General features: G+C 42.8%; 1 protein-coding gene and 1 non-coding gene across 3 annotated transcripts in view; one reads left to right on the top strand and one right to left on the bottom strand.

Annotated features, from left to right (window-relative positions):
• Positions 1–16,253, bottom strand: part of SV2C (synaptic vesicle glycoprotein 2C) — a 200,650-nt gene that overhangs the window by 37,685 nt on the left and 146,712 nt on the right. For both annotated transcript variants that reach the window (XM_025892700.2, XM_073905310.1), the window contains exons 5-6: positions 1,479–1,612; positions 948–1,037 (exon numbers count right to left, since the gene is read on the bottom strand). In XM_025892700.2, the coding sequence (XP_025748485.1) occupies positions 948–1,037; positions 1,479–1,612 (224 nt within the window). The remainder of the gene's footprint in view (positions 1–947; positions 1,038–1,478; positions 1,613–16,253) is intronic.
• TRNAT-UGU (transfer RNA threonine (anticodon UGU)) lies at positions 6,020–6,092 on the top strand. Its single transcript has one exon. It is a non-coding gene; the product is annotated as a tRNA-Thr (tRNA).

Here is a 16,253-nt window from a genome sequence, read left to right on the forward strand (position 1 = left end):
TCCATTCTTTTGGAGTCTTCCCCCCAGTTCTCACCTAATCTAGTAACAACATGGATGACCATGTGTGAATTTGGTACCTCAAACCTTCTGGAGGAAAAAGCAGGTAAGTAGCACAGTGAGGCCCTGGAGAGACTCTCCTTCACAGAAGATCCCCCTGGTAAAGGGTTTTTCCCTCATGTGGCTAAGAAGGGTTAAGTGACACTGAGTATCTAGATGATGCCTCAAGATTCCTCTAACCTTCTGATCCTTTCATTTAAAAAAAATCCTTCCTCTGTTGTGCATCTGCTTAAAAGAAGGGCCTATTCAAAGACTTTCAGGTCCTCAATGGAGAACATCCATTACTGACTTTCATTTCTCCATTACATTGCATAAAAAATTGTGCTAAGGAAGAATGTGTGGTAATTTAGATGAAGGCCAAACTTAAGTCTATATTTACAATTTGAAAAATTTGTTTCCTAGGTAAAAATGAAATAAATAAGATGTCAACAGACTGTTTAATGAGGAACTATTTCATATGTTTTAACACCTGTAGTTGTGTGTTATTTATAAGATACTGAAGATCTTATTTATGTCTCCCTATGTCTTACTGTGTATCTGCCTAAACCTATTTCAGACAAAACATTATTAGTCTAAATGTATGACTGCCTATGTAAAAATATTTAAACCATTGTTCCTTCCAAAAAATTCCATCCATCCAATTTTCATTAATTTAGACTGGCTTTCCCCATTGAGAATAGACTTGGTAACCAGAAGATGTAAGAACATTCCATGCAGACTGAACGGTACACACAGAGCCAGTGAGCGCAAACATGTCTAAGTGAAGTGGAAATATGAGGAACCAAAAGATGAGTGTAACTGGTGTAGAGAGAAAAATTTACAATCTGGCCTTTTCAGAAAAGGTTTCCTGGCTCCCGGCATAGAAGATTTGCTGAGAAGCAGGTACTCACCGAGAAGACTTTCTCAGGCTGACCCCGTGCTCTCATGTTTGTGTCATGAATTAACTTCAGGATCATCCACGCTTCATCATGTTTTCCAACCTAAGAAACGCGAACAGACACTGAAGGGCTAAAAGGTAAAACCCTTATACTCCCTGATTTTCCAATAACCATCTTGTGTTGTCAGAGCAAATTGGGTGTAATTGCACAAATGGGATATCCCACTGGATATCCTCAAGTACAAGAGCAGTTCAATGGATGTGCCTAGAACTAGAAATAGCATCTTTAGCTGCTAAAAGCTCATGTATAAAAAAGACAAAGTCTCTTCACTGACTGAAAAGTTACTTGCTTGAGGAGGAACATTAGTGCTTTCAGGCCACGAGGCAGCTTTTTCACACACGGGTCTTTTAAAGCACATCTCCACGAAACCAACCCCTCCATGGTTCCATGGTAGCAAGGGAAAACGTACCTCCTAGAGAGGCAAACAAGGAACTTTTTCCAATGTGTGTGGCTCCCTTAGACATTCACAGTAATGCATGTTACCTCCAGCAAGAACCGTGGGCTTTCAGGCATGAATGTGAGGGCCACCACCGAGGAGACACAGGGGAGCGCGCAGACTATCACGAACACACGCCAACTGTGAAACTGGTAAGCTGACCCCATGCTGAAGCTCCATCCTAGAAAGGAAAGAATGGAAGAGTGAAGGACAGCGCCTCTCAGATGGCCTGCTGGGAAAGCGAGGACCCTCCCCCCAATCACTGTGGGTATCTGCCCTGTGAATGTATTGTTAAGTCTTAACACTCACAGAAAAACGAGCCGATCTGGGCATTAGCCATGGTGACCAGCTCAACTTTACAACCGCCAATAGCAGTGGTGAGAGAAAGAAACCAAAGGGTCAAGCCTTAAGTATGGGGGTACATGTGTGTTTCTGTACTATCCCATGATAAAGTAATTTGGAATATTTTTCCAATAGACCTCTGTGCTGGGGCATGTTCTGTTTGCTCCTCCGGGTCACTGCCTCCTCCCCGCCCCCGCTGTGTGCCGGGAAATGGACTGCTATGGAGGCATCAACTGGCTCCCTTGACCATTGGCTTCCACTGGGTCTGGCACGGTGGGAGCAGCATTCAGGATATTTATTTCCCTTGCTTTCCTTCTCCCTTCCCCTGGCTGGGGGGAGATTTGGCAGTTGGTATGCTCATCCCCTGGGACCTTCTCCTACAGCCACGGCTCTTGTCAGCTTTTGGCAATCCCTCCACCCTGGTGTTCTTTGAGGCACAGGTAGGTACAAGATGCCCTCCGGCTGCTAGCTCCTAGGTGCTTTATTATTCCCTCTTGGTTTCTTTTCACTGTTTCCACGTGACTCTTTAGCGATCCCCTGTGAGGATGTTCTTGGTTTCCTGCCAGCACCCTGACCAGTACAATTGTGAAGAAATGGCAGGTGCGGTATCTCTCCATATGCACATATCATAAAATAGATCAAGACAATCTAAAATTTCTAAATAGTATTTTTACTCTAATAAAAACAAGCATAATGGGATACAAACAGAAATCTCTTTAAAAACTAAAAGGAAAACTGCTGAGAATAATTAGAATCCCACTGCCAGGGTCCCCTAGTTATACAGCTAAGTGTAAGAACTAAACAAAAGCTGAAATGAAATAATAAGTAAAAAATAAGTGTAATAATAATTATATATTTATATATTTATAAATAATATAATAAAATAATAAAATATAATTTAAATAACAGTGGAAAAAAAAGAACTAAGGGAAGCCGATATTTGAATGAATATAAAATGGTTGAAAGCTAAATTCAAACATGATTCTAAATGAGAAATCATGAGGGATATCAAATCTAATTGGAAAACAGAGTGGAAATTTATAGATTTATATGGTCACCATGGCTATTACATATGGCAAAATTTTAGTTTTTGGCAATACTTGGCACTTATAAGGGCTTTTGTGAATAAAAGTCAAGTATTATTTATACCCCATCCCCAGGAGAGCAGTGTACTTATTCATTAATTACACAGAAGCCAAGTGAGATTCTGAGGGTGATACAACTTCCTCAGGGTCACAAAGCTGAAGTTACACATCAGCATCTTCTCCACCAGGATTTGAGGCAGAGTCATATACCACACCCAGCCTCATGTGCATGCACACTTGCCCATAAACACAGAATTTGTTGACAAATGATGTAAACATCAATGACATGGTACATTAATCTTAGATTAATAAACATTTTCTGGGAATTTAATACTTGAGGGTTATGCGAATTGGTAAATTAACCACATCATGAACTTTAGGAGGGGATGTCTACTCTCAGCGTTTTATGTAGCAGAAGTTCTGAAGTCCCAAATATCCAAAACACAGAAAAAAACTGATGGAATAGAGAAAACATACCTTGTTCACTTCACATTTGATCTGAAAGTTTCTTATAACGAGTAACTTTTTTAAAAGCTCTAGATCCTATTATTTTACACACTGGATCAAAAAGAAAAGCTTTAGATGGCTGAGTGAAGCAAATGCAAAGCTACAGCACAGGACTACATCACACTAGTGGATAAAGCTGGAAGCTTCTGGCGCTAGGACAGGGCTCCCTCCCTGCCCAAAGATGTCCTCGTCCCCATGCCCAGACCTGTGACTACATTACCATATATGGCAAAGGTACCTTGCAGGGGGGATTCAGTTAAGGATCTTGAGGTAGATTGATTACGTCACAGAGTGGGGCCTGACCTACATGAGCAGAAGAGCCTTTTCATAAGAGAAAGAGAGGGAAGGAGATGTGATGAGGGAAGTCGGAGGTCTGCTCAGAGAGAGATCTGGAGGTGCTACAGTGCTGACTCTGAAGATGTAGCCGGGGCCACAAGCCAAGCAATGTAGGCGGCTTGCAGAAGCCGGAAAAGGCGAGGGCTGTCTTCTCCCCTCCCGCCCCCAGAAGCCCTGCCAACCCATTTAGACTTCCGACCTCCAGCATTTTAGGATAATAAACTTATGTGCTTTAAAACCAGTCAGTCTGTGGTGATTTCTTACATCAGCATTAAGAAAGCCAACGAATCATGGATCACTACATCAAAAACAAATGATGTATTGTATGGTGACTAACATAACATAATAAAATAAAATAAAATAAAATAAAATAACACAGAACAAAATAAAAAGAAAGCCACATAGCTCTCTGTAGTTACAGCTCTGTTGCTTATATGATTGACAGCAATTAAACTGAAGAACTTTAGCTCTTCTCTATGAAACTTCAGGCTCCTGGCTTTTGCTTGGACTTCTCCAATGGCCTCTCCTATGACTTCAGTCTCTTTTGACAGCTGGTCTTAGAAATACTGCCCTTCACTCTCACGGCTCCCAAACATCACATTGATGAGGGAAGAGACTGAGTGCAATGTGATTCCATTCGAGCAGTTTTCAGCCTATGGAGGAAATTGGACAACAAATAGAACCTAATCCTGGAGGAGAGCTAGCTGGTCCAGAGACCCCTCTCCTCAGCTTAAAATGCAGTTTTTTCCGGTGTAGATTCTTCTGTCCAGCAGCCTACGTTTAGCCTGATCATTGCGGTTCACATCCTTCTGTACTTCGTTAGCCGTGAAGTAGGTCTCTGACCCCCTGGTTAGTGTGTGTGTGTGTGTGTGTGTGTGTGTGTGTGTGTGTGTGTGCGTGCGCATGCGCATGCGCGCGCACACACACTGTGCTCTTGCTTTATATAAAGGGGTGGGGTCCACTCCTTTCCCTCACCGTTTTTTGCAATAAGCATTTCCCCAGCCTCCAAAACTCAGTTGTACCCTTCTTCTGTCTCTCTTCAAATCTCTAGCCATCTACTCTACTCCATGCACTTGACCCCCACCTCCTGTTTTCTTTGAGAACACAAACACAGGGAGAACTACATACATCTCATCTTCTCACTCCTGAATCTTCTCACCCACCTGTACCTGTCTGTACCCTCCGCCTTCCCTCAGGAGCATTGGCAGTTGGTCTGTTGTAACCAATCCAAGGTCAATCTGTCCTCGCCACTCTCTCCTCCTTCTCTCTCTCTCAAGGACAGAACTCCTGTAATTACCTACCCCTCCTCTCTGGGCCTCCTCATGGTGCTCTCTCACCTTACTTGATGGGTCATTCCATCAGCACACCCATCTCCACCATCTACGAAAAAACCCTACCTTGACCCCCACAGGCCTCTCCAGTTGCACTGCTACTCCTCTGTCCCCATTCTCAAAAGAATGGTCTAGAGCAACGGTCTCCTGCTTCTGCCCCCAAGTCCACAGAAGCTGTGCCAGAGAAGGTCATCTGTCCTGCCAAATCTAATAGGCACTTTTCTGTCCTCTTCGTACTCCAACTGTCTAAATTATTCCATATGGCTGATCATTCTCTTCCTTGAAGAACTTTTTCCCTTGTCTTCCTCATCATGACATGTGCTAGTCTCTTTGCTGCCTCACTGGCTTTCTTTCAGTTTCCTTAGTTGACTCTTTCTCTGACTAGCTCTCCAGGTCGGTATATCCTAAATATTGGTTGTCAGTCCTGTTCTCTGGATACAGGTTCTTTCTAGGCCGACTCGTGTATTTCCATGACTTTAAGCACCATCTGTAGGCCACTGTCTCTGAAACATGGCCTCTTTTGTTTCTAGAGCTCCAGAAACCCTTCTCTACCTGCCTATTTACATCTTCACAGGGATGTCTACTGGGCATCTCAGAGTTATTGTGTCCAAAATGGAACTTCTGATTTCCTGCTCTGCTACCAAAGAAAACTCTTGCTTTTCTTTCAATGTTCCTGCTTCAGCAAACGACACACTGCCAGCCAGCCACATATTCATCACTAAAACCAAGACCTCATCCCCGAGTCCTCTTTTCCACCTCATCGCGCTCAAGGTCCAATCTCTCCGCAAGCTCCATCTCTCCAACACACCTCAAAGCTACAACTTCTCCCCATCTCCCCGGCACCACCAAACTCCTAGCTAGCAACACTGTGCCCCTGACCTACAGCAGGAGCTTCACTCTCCTTTCCCTGTCCCCCCGCCATGTACCACAAGCCACTCTCCCGACAGCAGCCAGACTTACCCTTTTAAAACATCGGTAAGAGGGGGCGCCCAACTGGCTCAGTCAGTAGAGCGTGTGATTTGTAATCTCAGGGTCATGAGTTCAAGCCCCACATTGGGCGTAGAGACTACTTAAACAAAATTTAGGGCCACCTGGCTGGCTTAGTTGGAACAGCATGTGACTTTTGATCTTGGGGTCATGAGTTTGAGCCCCACACTGGGTATAGAGATCACTAAAAATAAATAAACGAAAATGTCAGTAAGAGGGCTGATATCCAAGATCTATAGAGAACTTCTCAAACTCAACACCCAAAAACAAATAATCAAGTCAAAAAATGGGCAGAAGACATGAACAGACACTTCCCAAAAGAAGACATACAAATGGCTAACAGACACATGAAGAAATGTTCATAATCACTAGCCATCAGGGAAATTCAAATCAAAACCCCACTGAGATACCACCTTACACCAGTTGGAATGGCAAACATTGAAAAGGCAAGAAACAACGAATGTTGGAGAGGCTGTGGAGAAAGGGGAACCCTCTTACACTGTTGGTGGGAACGGAAGTTGGTGTAGCCACTTTGGAAAAGTACAGCCACTTTGGAAAACAGTGTGGAGGTTCCTCAAAAAAGTAAAAATAGAGCTACCCTATGACCCAGCAATTGCACTACTGGTATTTACCCCAAAGACACAGATGTAGTGAAAAGAAGGACCATATGCACCCCAATGTTCATAGCTGCAATGTCCGCAATAGCCAAACTGTGGAAAGAGCCAAGATGCCCTTCGACGAATGGATACAGAAGATGTGGCCCATATATACAAGGGAATATCACTCAGCCATCAGAAAGGATGAATACCCAACTTTTACATCAACATGGATGGGACTGGAGGAGATGATGCTAAGCGAAAGTAAGTCAAGCAAAGAAAGTCAATTATCATATGGTTTCACTTATTTGTGGAACATAAGGAATAGCATGGAGGACATTAGGAGAAGGAAGGGAAAAATGAAGGGGGAAACGAACCATGAGAGACGATGGACTCTGAAAAACAAACTGAGGGTTCTAGAGGGGAGGGGGTGGGGGGATGGGTTAGCCTGGCGATGGGTATTAAAGAGGGCACGTTCTGCATGGAGCACTGGGTGTTATACGCAAACAATGAATCATGGAACACTACATCAAAAACTAATGATGTACTGTATGGTGACTAACATAACATAATAAAATAAAATTAAAAAAAAAAAGAGCACTTCATTCTGCTGCTTAAAAGCATCCAATGGCTCCCAAGACATTTGGACGGAATCCAAATGTCTTACCATGGTCTCTGGAGCCAACAGAAACAGATCCCTACCTACCTACCTGAGCTCACCTTCTGCTGCTGCCCTTGCCCTCTTGCTCAGGCCCTACCTACCTGCTCATAGTTCTTTGAACATTCAAAGCTTAATTTCATCTTAGGGGCTGTGCCAAATTTCCTTGGAAGCCCAGCCACACATTTGAAAGGACAGTTGTTCTATTTTAGCTGTCCTTTCTCTGAGGTTTGAAAGTGAGAGGGTCTTTCAGGCCATCTCATCCCCAGTGTAGTTCCCTTAGGGTCTTCGCATTTGGTATTTTCCCTGCTGGGACCGCTCTGCCTGAATATTTGCATATATTGATGCCTCCTTCCCACCTTCCAGGTCGTCTCTTCAGAGAGGCCAAACCCTCAATCCCACCCTTTGTCACCAAGGCCTATCTTACTGTTTCCACAGCACTTACTCCTATCCAAAGCTATCAACTGCATTGATTTGGTGACATGTTAACTCTCTGTCCTTCTCCCCATCAGGAGAGTAGGAACTCTGCTTTTGTTACTCACCAATGTATTCTCAGCGCCTATAGCAAGTCGTGGTCCATTGGAAGGTTCTCTTTAAACATTTGCTGAATGAAAACACACACACACTTTCTCACAGTGGGTTTATGGTAGTATACGAACATGTGACAAATCACTGCAGGCTAGTAAGCCTAGTTTTCTTTTGACGTTTTTTAAATTCACACTAAACAGCAAAACAGCCTTGATTTATTTTTTCAAATTAAATTAGTAATTAATATACGATAAAATTTATTACCTTTTCAGGTATCCAGCTCTATGAGTTTGATAAATGCACAGTCATGTGGACACCACCGTGATCAAGAGGCAGACCAGTTCCATCAGCCCAAAACATTCCTTCCTGCTGCCCTTTTGCAGTCAACCCTTCCTCCCTTCCTAACCACTGATGACCACTGGTCTGTTCTCTGTCCCTACAGTTTTGTCTTTTTCCAGAACATCATCTAAGTGGAATCCTACTGTACACAGCTTTTTGAATCTGGCTTTATTCACTTAGAATAATGCACCCATGCAGACTGTTAGACCTATCAATAGTTTGTTCCTTTTCACTGCTGAGTACAACTGCCCTGTGTGGCTAGATGATCGTTTGTTCACCTACTCACCAGTTGAAGGACAGTGGATGGTTTCCAGTTTTAGCTGATTATCAATAAAGCAGCTGTCAACATTTCAATCAGATTTTTTGTGTCCCAAAGTTTTCCTTTTTTCTTGGGTCAATCCCAAGGAGTAGGTTAGTTGAGTCATAGGAAAAGTTTATGTTTAGTTTTATAAGAAATTGCCAAACTATCTTCCACAATGGCTCTATCATTTGACATTCCCCTCACTAGTGTGTGAGACTCTTTTAGCTGCTTCACACCCTTTCTACCTTGTTTTATCAGTTTAGGTTTTTTGGTTTTGTTTTTGTTTTTGGCCCTTCTAATAGGCGTGTAATGGTATTTCATCGTGATTTTATTTTATTTATTTATTTACTTTTAAAGATTTTATTTATTTGACAGAGAGAGACGCAGCGAGAGAGAGAACACAAGCAGGGGTAGTGGGAGAGGGAGAAGCAGGCTTCCCGCGGAGCAGGGAACCCGATGCGGGGCTCGATCCCAGGACCCTGGGATCATGACCTGAGCCGAAGGCAGCCGCTCAACGACTGAGCCACCCAGGTGCCCCTCATGGTGATTTTAATTTGTATTTCCCTACTGCCTAGTGATCACCTTACTTTACTTTGTTTATTCATTCATATTTTCATGGAGTACCTATATAGGCTAGTCACAACGCTCCACAATGTGGAGGCTAGGAGGACTTCTTTTTTGCCCTTGAGGAGTTTCAGTCTAGGAGAAGAGGCAGATTAGTTAACAGACACAACAAACAGTCCCACACATGCTGGAACAGGTTATGAAGAAATAGTGGTGGGAGTACAGAAGGGGCTGAGGTATCTATCCAAAAGAGTATTTTCTCCAGAGCCCCAGCAAAATTTCTTTTCTTATTTGGGTCCTGAACAAAGAGCTAATTCTTAAGTTTCTAACATTCAAGATAGAGACACAATTCAAATCAATACTTAAGAAGTAGATGAGAGTATCCAAGACAGGTTGTGCCATGCCTGGTCCCTAACTCTTTCCTTCTATATCACAACCATATGACCTGGAGAAAGAGAGGAGAGCCCTCGAGTGGGAGGAGGGAATCCTAGAAAGGGAGACCAACACTATTCCCCTTTTAGGACATGGCCCTGGGGAGGGGGCTCAAAGACTGATGGATGATATTCTGTGGCCCCAGTGAGGGATAGACAGAGTGACAGTCTTGAGAAATGGCCCTGCAGATGCTTTGATAAACTAAAATACCATTATCTGGATCCAAAATGAATAAAAGAATGGAGTGGTAAAACACTGACCTTCATAACTATTCAGCCATGAATTCCTGGGACCCCTCCCCATTTTGATTTCAGTATGGCTTACATTTGAATTGGAGAATGATATAAAAGCTAAACCACCAACACCAGGAAGTGGGGAGACATCAATAGGAGTGAAGGACCAGAATATGAAACCAGGCCACACGCAAGTAGGAAAGCGAGTTGTTATGTTCGGATACTCATCTGCACTTAGAAAAATGGATTATCTTAAATGAGCCCTCTGTGGGCACCACGCCTTTCTTGTCTTAAAAAAAAAAAAAGTGATTCTTGCATGGGTGGTGGTTCTAATTGTCCTTTGGACTCTGTTAAAAAGTACCCATTAAAATGTCATACTGAGAGACTTATCTACATATAATGTAAATTCCATGTGAGGAAGGCCCTCAATTAGGGTATTACAGAAAGCAGTTACTGCACGGCACTCATCAGGGTGGCGCTAATAAGAACATCATGCCTGTTGCATAGTAATCAAGGCCATCTATGAGCCTCGAGCCAACGTGCTCTAGGACTGCAGAAACCAGCTGCTTCCCCAGTTGCGTGACTGTCTGACATTTTACAGGGTGCCAAGGCAGAAGTATGTGACGCATGTGGAAGAAGAATGCTGACTTTCATGCTCTTTTTTGGGCTTAGCTGCTGCTGCATTCATGAATGAGCACCTACTTTACTGATCTATATTTGGGTACCAGTTTTGTGATATTCATAGGACATAGTCTTAGGTAAGAAGGCAGGTTTTAGGTGCAAGACACAGATTCGATGTTCTTAAACATTAGCAATCGGTATTAATAACAAATAAATATATGTGAGATGAGTTTTTAATAGCTAAGAAGTAAATCGCCTGTATTTATTTGTCAGTGGTCTTCCCTCACTAGGCACAGAGACAACTAAAAATCTCTTTGGAAAAGTAGCTCAAGATCCATTTTCTCAAGTGGCAACACACTTAGGAAGGGCATGATGATCAGATAAATTTCTGATTTTATTCCTACAGAAATAACATTTTATCCCCTCAACGGGTCACTGGTTTACAATATAAATACTATCTAATCAACATGAAACATTAACGCTTGGCTAGAAACTCAGGTTGTCATGCATCTAATGTCATCTGTGACTTTAGAACCAGATGTAGCTGGACAGTCCCTGGTGCTGACGGCAGAGATTTTCACCTTCTCCTCATTTGTTAAAAAAATAAAAGAAGAAAAAGAAGCCAGGGTGAGGGGAAAAGTTAAATCAACTGTGGTACAGCCATGCAAAAGCACACCATGTAACTACTGGCAACAAATGAGGTAGATCTTTCTGAACTGATCTGGAAAATGTCCTAGTTACACCGCTCAGTAAAAAAGTTCTTTTCCAAACGGTGTAAATAGTAATGATCTCATTTTTATAGACATATATTATATCGAGAAAACAAGGGAGGGAAGGAATACACTCAACTATTTTAAATGGTTACTCAGGGTAGGAAGTGGGTGCTAACAGGGGACTTTCACTTTTGGCATTATTTGAGCATTCTATTACCTTGTTATAAAAAGGACAAAAAAACTTTTCAAAGAGTTGTAAGCCTTTGACTCTTCTCAAGTACAAGGTCTGATGGGAAGAGAGAAAGGATAAGGAAAGTGGAATAATTTTGACATTATTCAGCATCCATACAATTCTTGGAACTAAACTAATGTTCATTCTGATTGCGATGAATCTGAACATTGACACGGTAGTGCTCACTGATGGCTAGCAATGAGAAAGCGCCAGAGACTACCCTGGCGTCTCCAGGTCGCAAAGAAAACAATATTCACAGACCTTTGATCTTTAAACCGGTAACTCTAGTCATAGGCCGATTTTGGATTCCTGGGGCAGAGGTCAGTTGCATTTTGAGCCAATCATGTAGCACGACTGCCAACATTGGTACACAAAGCAATCACAATAAAAAAAAAAAAATGGCAGGGGGTACCTAGGTGGCTCAGTTGGTTAAGCATCAAACTCGTTATTTCAGCTCAGGTCATGATCTTAGTGTTGTGAGATCCAGTCCAGTGTTGGGCTCCACATTCAGCGGGGAGTCTGCTTTTCTCTCTCTTCCTCTGCCCCTGTGCATAGTCTCTCTCTCTCTTTCTCACTCGCTTGCTCTCTCTCCCCCAAAAAATAAATCTTAAAAAAAAAAAAAAAAAAGGCAGGGATCTGCCCGCAGCACATAACCATGCCTTTAAAAAGTGAGAGTCAATTCAACTAGAATTATACACCCCAGGGAAAGGGTCCAAGGGTCCAAGTCCAAATAATTGCAGGAGTCATCTGTCTCTAAGAGCAGACCCAAGCAACAAGCTAATCTTTCCTGCTAGTTTCTTTCTTTCTGTCTCTGAGCTCTGGTCCTACCATTAAGAATGCACAGAATGAGTGGTCAACAGCAGAGGGAAGTCACGTAATGCCTCTGGTTCCTGAGTGTGACTTGTCACCCTAACCATGCTTTCAAAGAAGCAAACCTCCTGGTCAGAAATTCATGGGCTTATTTTTCAAGGTTATTTTTTCTGGAATATCTTCTGTGAGTGCTTCTAATATGAAGAGTAAATGAGAGTACCTTTCCAGAAAGAGTTCCTGGTGCAAGTATGTATGACTCATTCAAGCAAGGTACGTCCCAAGCTGCACTGAAAGAAAGAGTCTAAGGGTTTGAAAAAAAGCTGAAAGCATAAAAAGTGTGTATATGCGTTTCTGTTTTCAACAAAGATCCTTTGGGATTTTCTTTTGTAGCCCGATGTTAATATAATATTAATATTATGATAATATAGATCTGTTAAAATTTTATCAAAGATTTTTATGTAACTATATCTACAGTAGCCTATAGAATTGGCAAATTTTGACCACATACAAATGAAGCTTATATCATAAATACATATAAAGGCAGCTCATTACTTTGTAAATACACATTGTATATACTCATATTTATTATCTTATAGCATATACGGGCACACATTGACTTTCCTTCTCTATCTTACTCACATAAATATTTACTTAAAAACAATTGTGTATGTTTGCAGGTTTATATTAATATATAAACTCTTGCATAAGCTGAAGTCCAGGCTTAGGAAACTGAAAAGCAAATATAACTAAATATTGAGAATTCTTACATTAAACAGAAAGTTGGACTAACAGACTCTAAAGCTCATTTTAGGGCTAAGCTCCTCTCTGATTCAAAGATCTTGTGCCTGGAACAGATAAAACCACAAGAAATTCTCTCTGGATTATAGATCCATGATAAGAAATGGAGCACTTTCAGAACTTAACAAAATAAAACTAAACAAACTTGAGAACTTCAGTTAGTTTGGACACAAATGCTCAAAGGTTGGGAGAAGACTTGTGGCAAAATAACAATACTTGGGGCGCCTGGGTGGCTCAGTCAGTTAAGCGTCTGCCTTCGGCTCAGGTCATGATCCCGGGGTCTTGGGATCGAGCCCCGCATCGGGCTCCCAGCTCTGCGGCAAGCCTGCTTCTCCCTCTCCCTCTCCCTCTGCCTGCCATTCCCCCTGCTTGTGCTCTCTCCCTCTCTAATAAATAAATAAAATCTCAAAAGAAATCAAAACAGGGGCGCCTGGGTGGCTCAATCGTTAAGTGTCTGCCTTCGGCTCGGGTCATGATCCCAGGGTCCTAGGATCGAGCCCCGCATCAGGCTCCCAGCTCAGCGGGAGGCCATTTCCCTCTCCCACTCCCCCTGCTGGTGTTCCCTCTCTCGCTGTCTCTCTCTGTCAAATAAATTAAAAAAAAAACAAACTTAAAAAATAAAAAAAAAAATGATACTTATTCTGTATATTAGCAACCCAGTCAATCTGCTTTTAAAGTAGCTGTCCTTAAAATACTTTTCAGTTATTTTTTTAATTGAAGTAAACACACAATGTTATATACATTAGTTTCCCGGGTGCAACAAGTGGTTTGACAAGTCTGCTCATTATGCTGTGCTCACCACAAGTGTAGCTGCCATCTGCCACCTTACAACGCTATTACAGTACCATTGATTCTATTCCCTGTGCTGTCTCTTTGATCCCCAGGACGTATTCATTTGCTAACTGGAAGCCTGCATCTCCCTCTCCCCTCAACTGTTTGGCCCATTCCTGCACTCTCTTCCCCTTTTGCAACCATCAGTTTGTTCCCTGTCTTTATGGGTCTGTTTCTGCTTTTTGATGATTTGTTTTTCAGATCACACACACATGAAACCATGTGGAACTTGTATTTCTCCGACTTACTTTACTTAGCATAATGTCCTCTAGGTTCATCCACGTTGTTGCAAAGGGCACAATCTCATTCTTTTTTGTGGCTAATATTCCATTGGATGTATACGCCACATCTTGATCCATTCATCTATTAATGCACACTTGAGTTGCTTCCATATCTTGACTATTGTAAATAATGCGGCAATAAATACAGGGGTGCACCTACATTTTTGAATTGGTGTTTTTGTTTTCTTCAGTAAATACCCCATAGTGGAATTACTGGATATGATATTTCTATTTTTAATTTTGGGGGGAACCTCCGTATTATTGTCCACAGTGGCTGTAGCATTTTTATATGCACCAACACTGCACAAGGGTTCCTTTTCCTCCACATCCTCGCCAACACTTGTCATTTCTTGTCTTTTTGATACTAGCCATTCTGACAGGAGTGAGGTGGTATCCCATTGTGGTTTTGACTTGCATTTCCCTGATGATGAGCAATGCTGAGTGTCTTTTCTTTTCATGTGTCTGTGGGCCATCTGCATGTCTTTTTGGGAAAAACATCTCTTCAGGTCCTCTGCCCGATTCTTAAATTTTTTTTTTTTTTTTTGGTTTTGAGCTGTGTAAGTTCTCCATATATTCTGGATGTTAATTCCTTATTAGATATATCATTTGCAAATATCTTCTCCCATTTAGTAGGTTGTCTTTTCATTTTATTGACAGTTTCCTTTGCTATGCAAAACCATTTTATTTTGCTTTTCTTTTTATTTTTGTTTCCCTTGCCTCAGGAGACCTACCTAGAAAAATGTTTCTATGCTCCATGACAAAGAGATTACTGCTTATGTTTTCTTCGAGGAGTTTTTATGGTTTCAGGTCTCATCATTGGGTCTTTAATCCATTTTGAGTTTATTTTTGTATATGATGTAAGTAAAATACTTTTTTTTCCCTGAACAGTGCTCCATACTACTTCATGGGCCCTATTTTATTCCGGATCAGGATTTCTTTTTGTTCCTTGCACATGGCCTCAGCAAGATCTTGCACACGATCAACAAAAGCGCTCTATCCCTTCCCCAAAGATTCTCAATGATGTGGCACAAAAATACTAATGGAGTCCATTCTTAGGTGAAAGATAGTTCCCCAGGGTGGGGATAAGGAGAGGGCCATAATATTTCCAGTGTTATGACAACGGAGGTCAGCCTGAGTGCGCTCTGTGGCTGATGCCAGAGGTCACACTCATACGTCTTCGCTAACTGTTGACCTGTCTACCTGCACCTTTTTTCTAGCCCCATTTCTTGCCTTGTAGTCTCTGATCCAGAACAAATCATTTAACACTTGACAAGTGAAACAGCTGCTTAGCTCATGATTCAGGCCCAAAATGAACTTTAGAGCTTTGTCATTCATGTCAAAGAAATTCCATTCTAATGGGCTGGGAAATACAAGCAACCGCATGCCCTGGGAGCTCTGGTTTCCGGGGCTGTGCCTCAAGGAAGGGGACATCGCAGGCCCCTTCCAAGTGCAGTGATGGCAGTGCAATTCTGGAGAGGTCCACCCTCCTAGCCCCGTTGCCAGCTCCTGCTCACTTGTGTCCGATTCAACACCACGCCCTTCACACTGTCTCAGGTTCCTCGCTTCCTGACACCAGAGGCTTCCTGCAAGGCCCCGGCCCAACTCAAAGCCTTCCACACCAGAAATGTGACAGGCAGTCTCTACTCTCGTCCTTCTCTATGTCCAGTCGGCCACTGAGAAATGTAACTCTATTTTCCGTATTTTGTCCACACCTCACCCGTTCTCTTTAGTCGAGGCCCTTGACCTCCCTCGCCTGGGTCATCCTCACAGGGCTGATCTGCAGCTGGCATGGATCTGTATGGCTATGCCCACTGCTGAAACACTGAAGCATGCACGTCACAGGGATTGCCCTGAGCCCTGGTGCTCTGGACCCCTCTACGGCCCAGCCACACAGGGGCAGCACCAGCCCGGCAGTGGGCCTCAGGGACCGGGCTCCAGCCCTTTGGCTTTTCTCCCTTCTCACTGACCACAGCCCTGGTGCTAAATCATTTTAATACCCTCTGTCTTTAATAGAGCTCCAGCTTCCAATCTGCCCAGTCTATTTTCCGCCTACTCCAAGAGATCTTTCCATAATAAAAATCAGATCGTCTCACTCACCAGCATAAAACCTGTCCAGGGGTTCTGTGTAGGCCCTTCAGGATAGAGCCCAGATTCTTCAGTGTGACCACGGGCCCTCCGGGACCTGGCTCTTCCTTCCGTCTGCATCCTCATTCCGCACAGACCCCTCCTTCCACCCTGTTACCTGCAAATACTTTGGCGTCCTCACCACCCCCCGCCCAGGTCAATCTGGAGAATTC

Source organism: Callorhinus ursinus, unplaced genomic scaffold (genome assembly GCF_003265705.2).
Source record: "Callorhinus ursinus isolate GAN/ISIS: 27379988/994484 unplaced genomic scaffold, GSC_fseal_2.0 scaffold23, whole genome shotgun sequence".
NCBI classification, from domain to species: domain Eukaryota; kingdom Metazoa; phylum Chordata; class Mammalia; order Carnivora; family Otariidae; genus Callorhinus; species Callorhinus ursinus.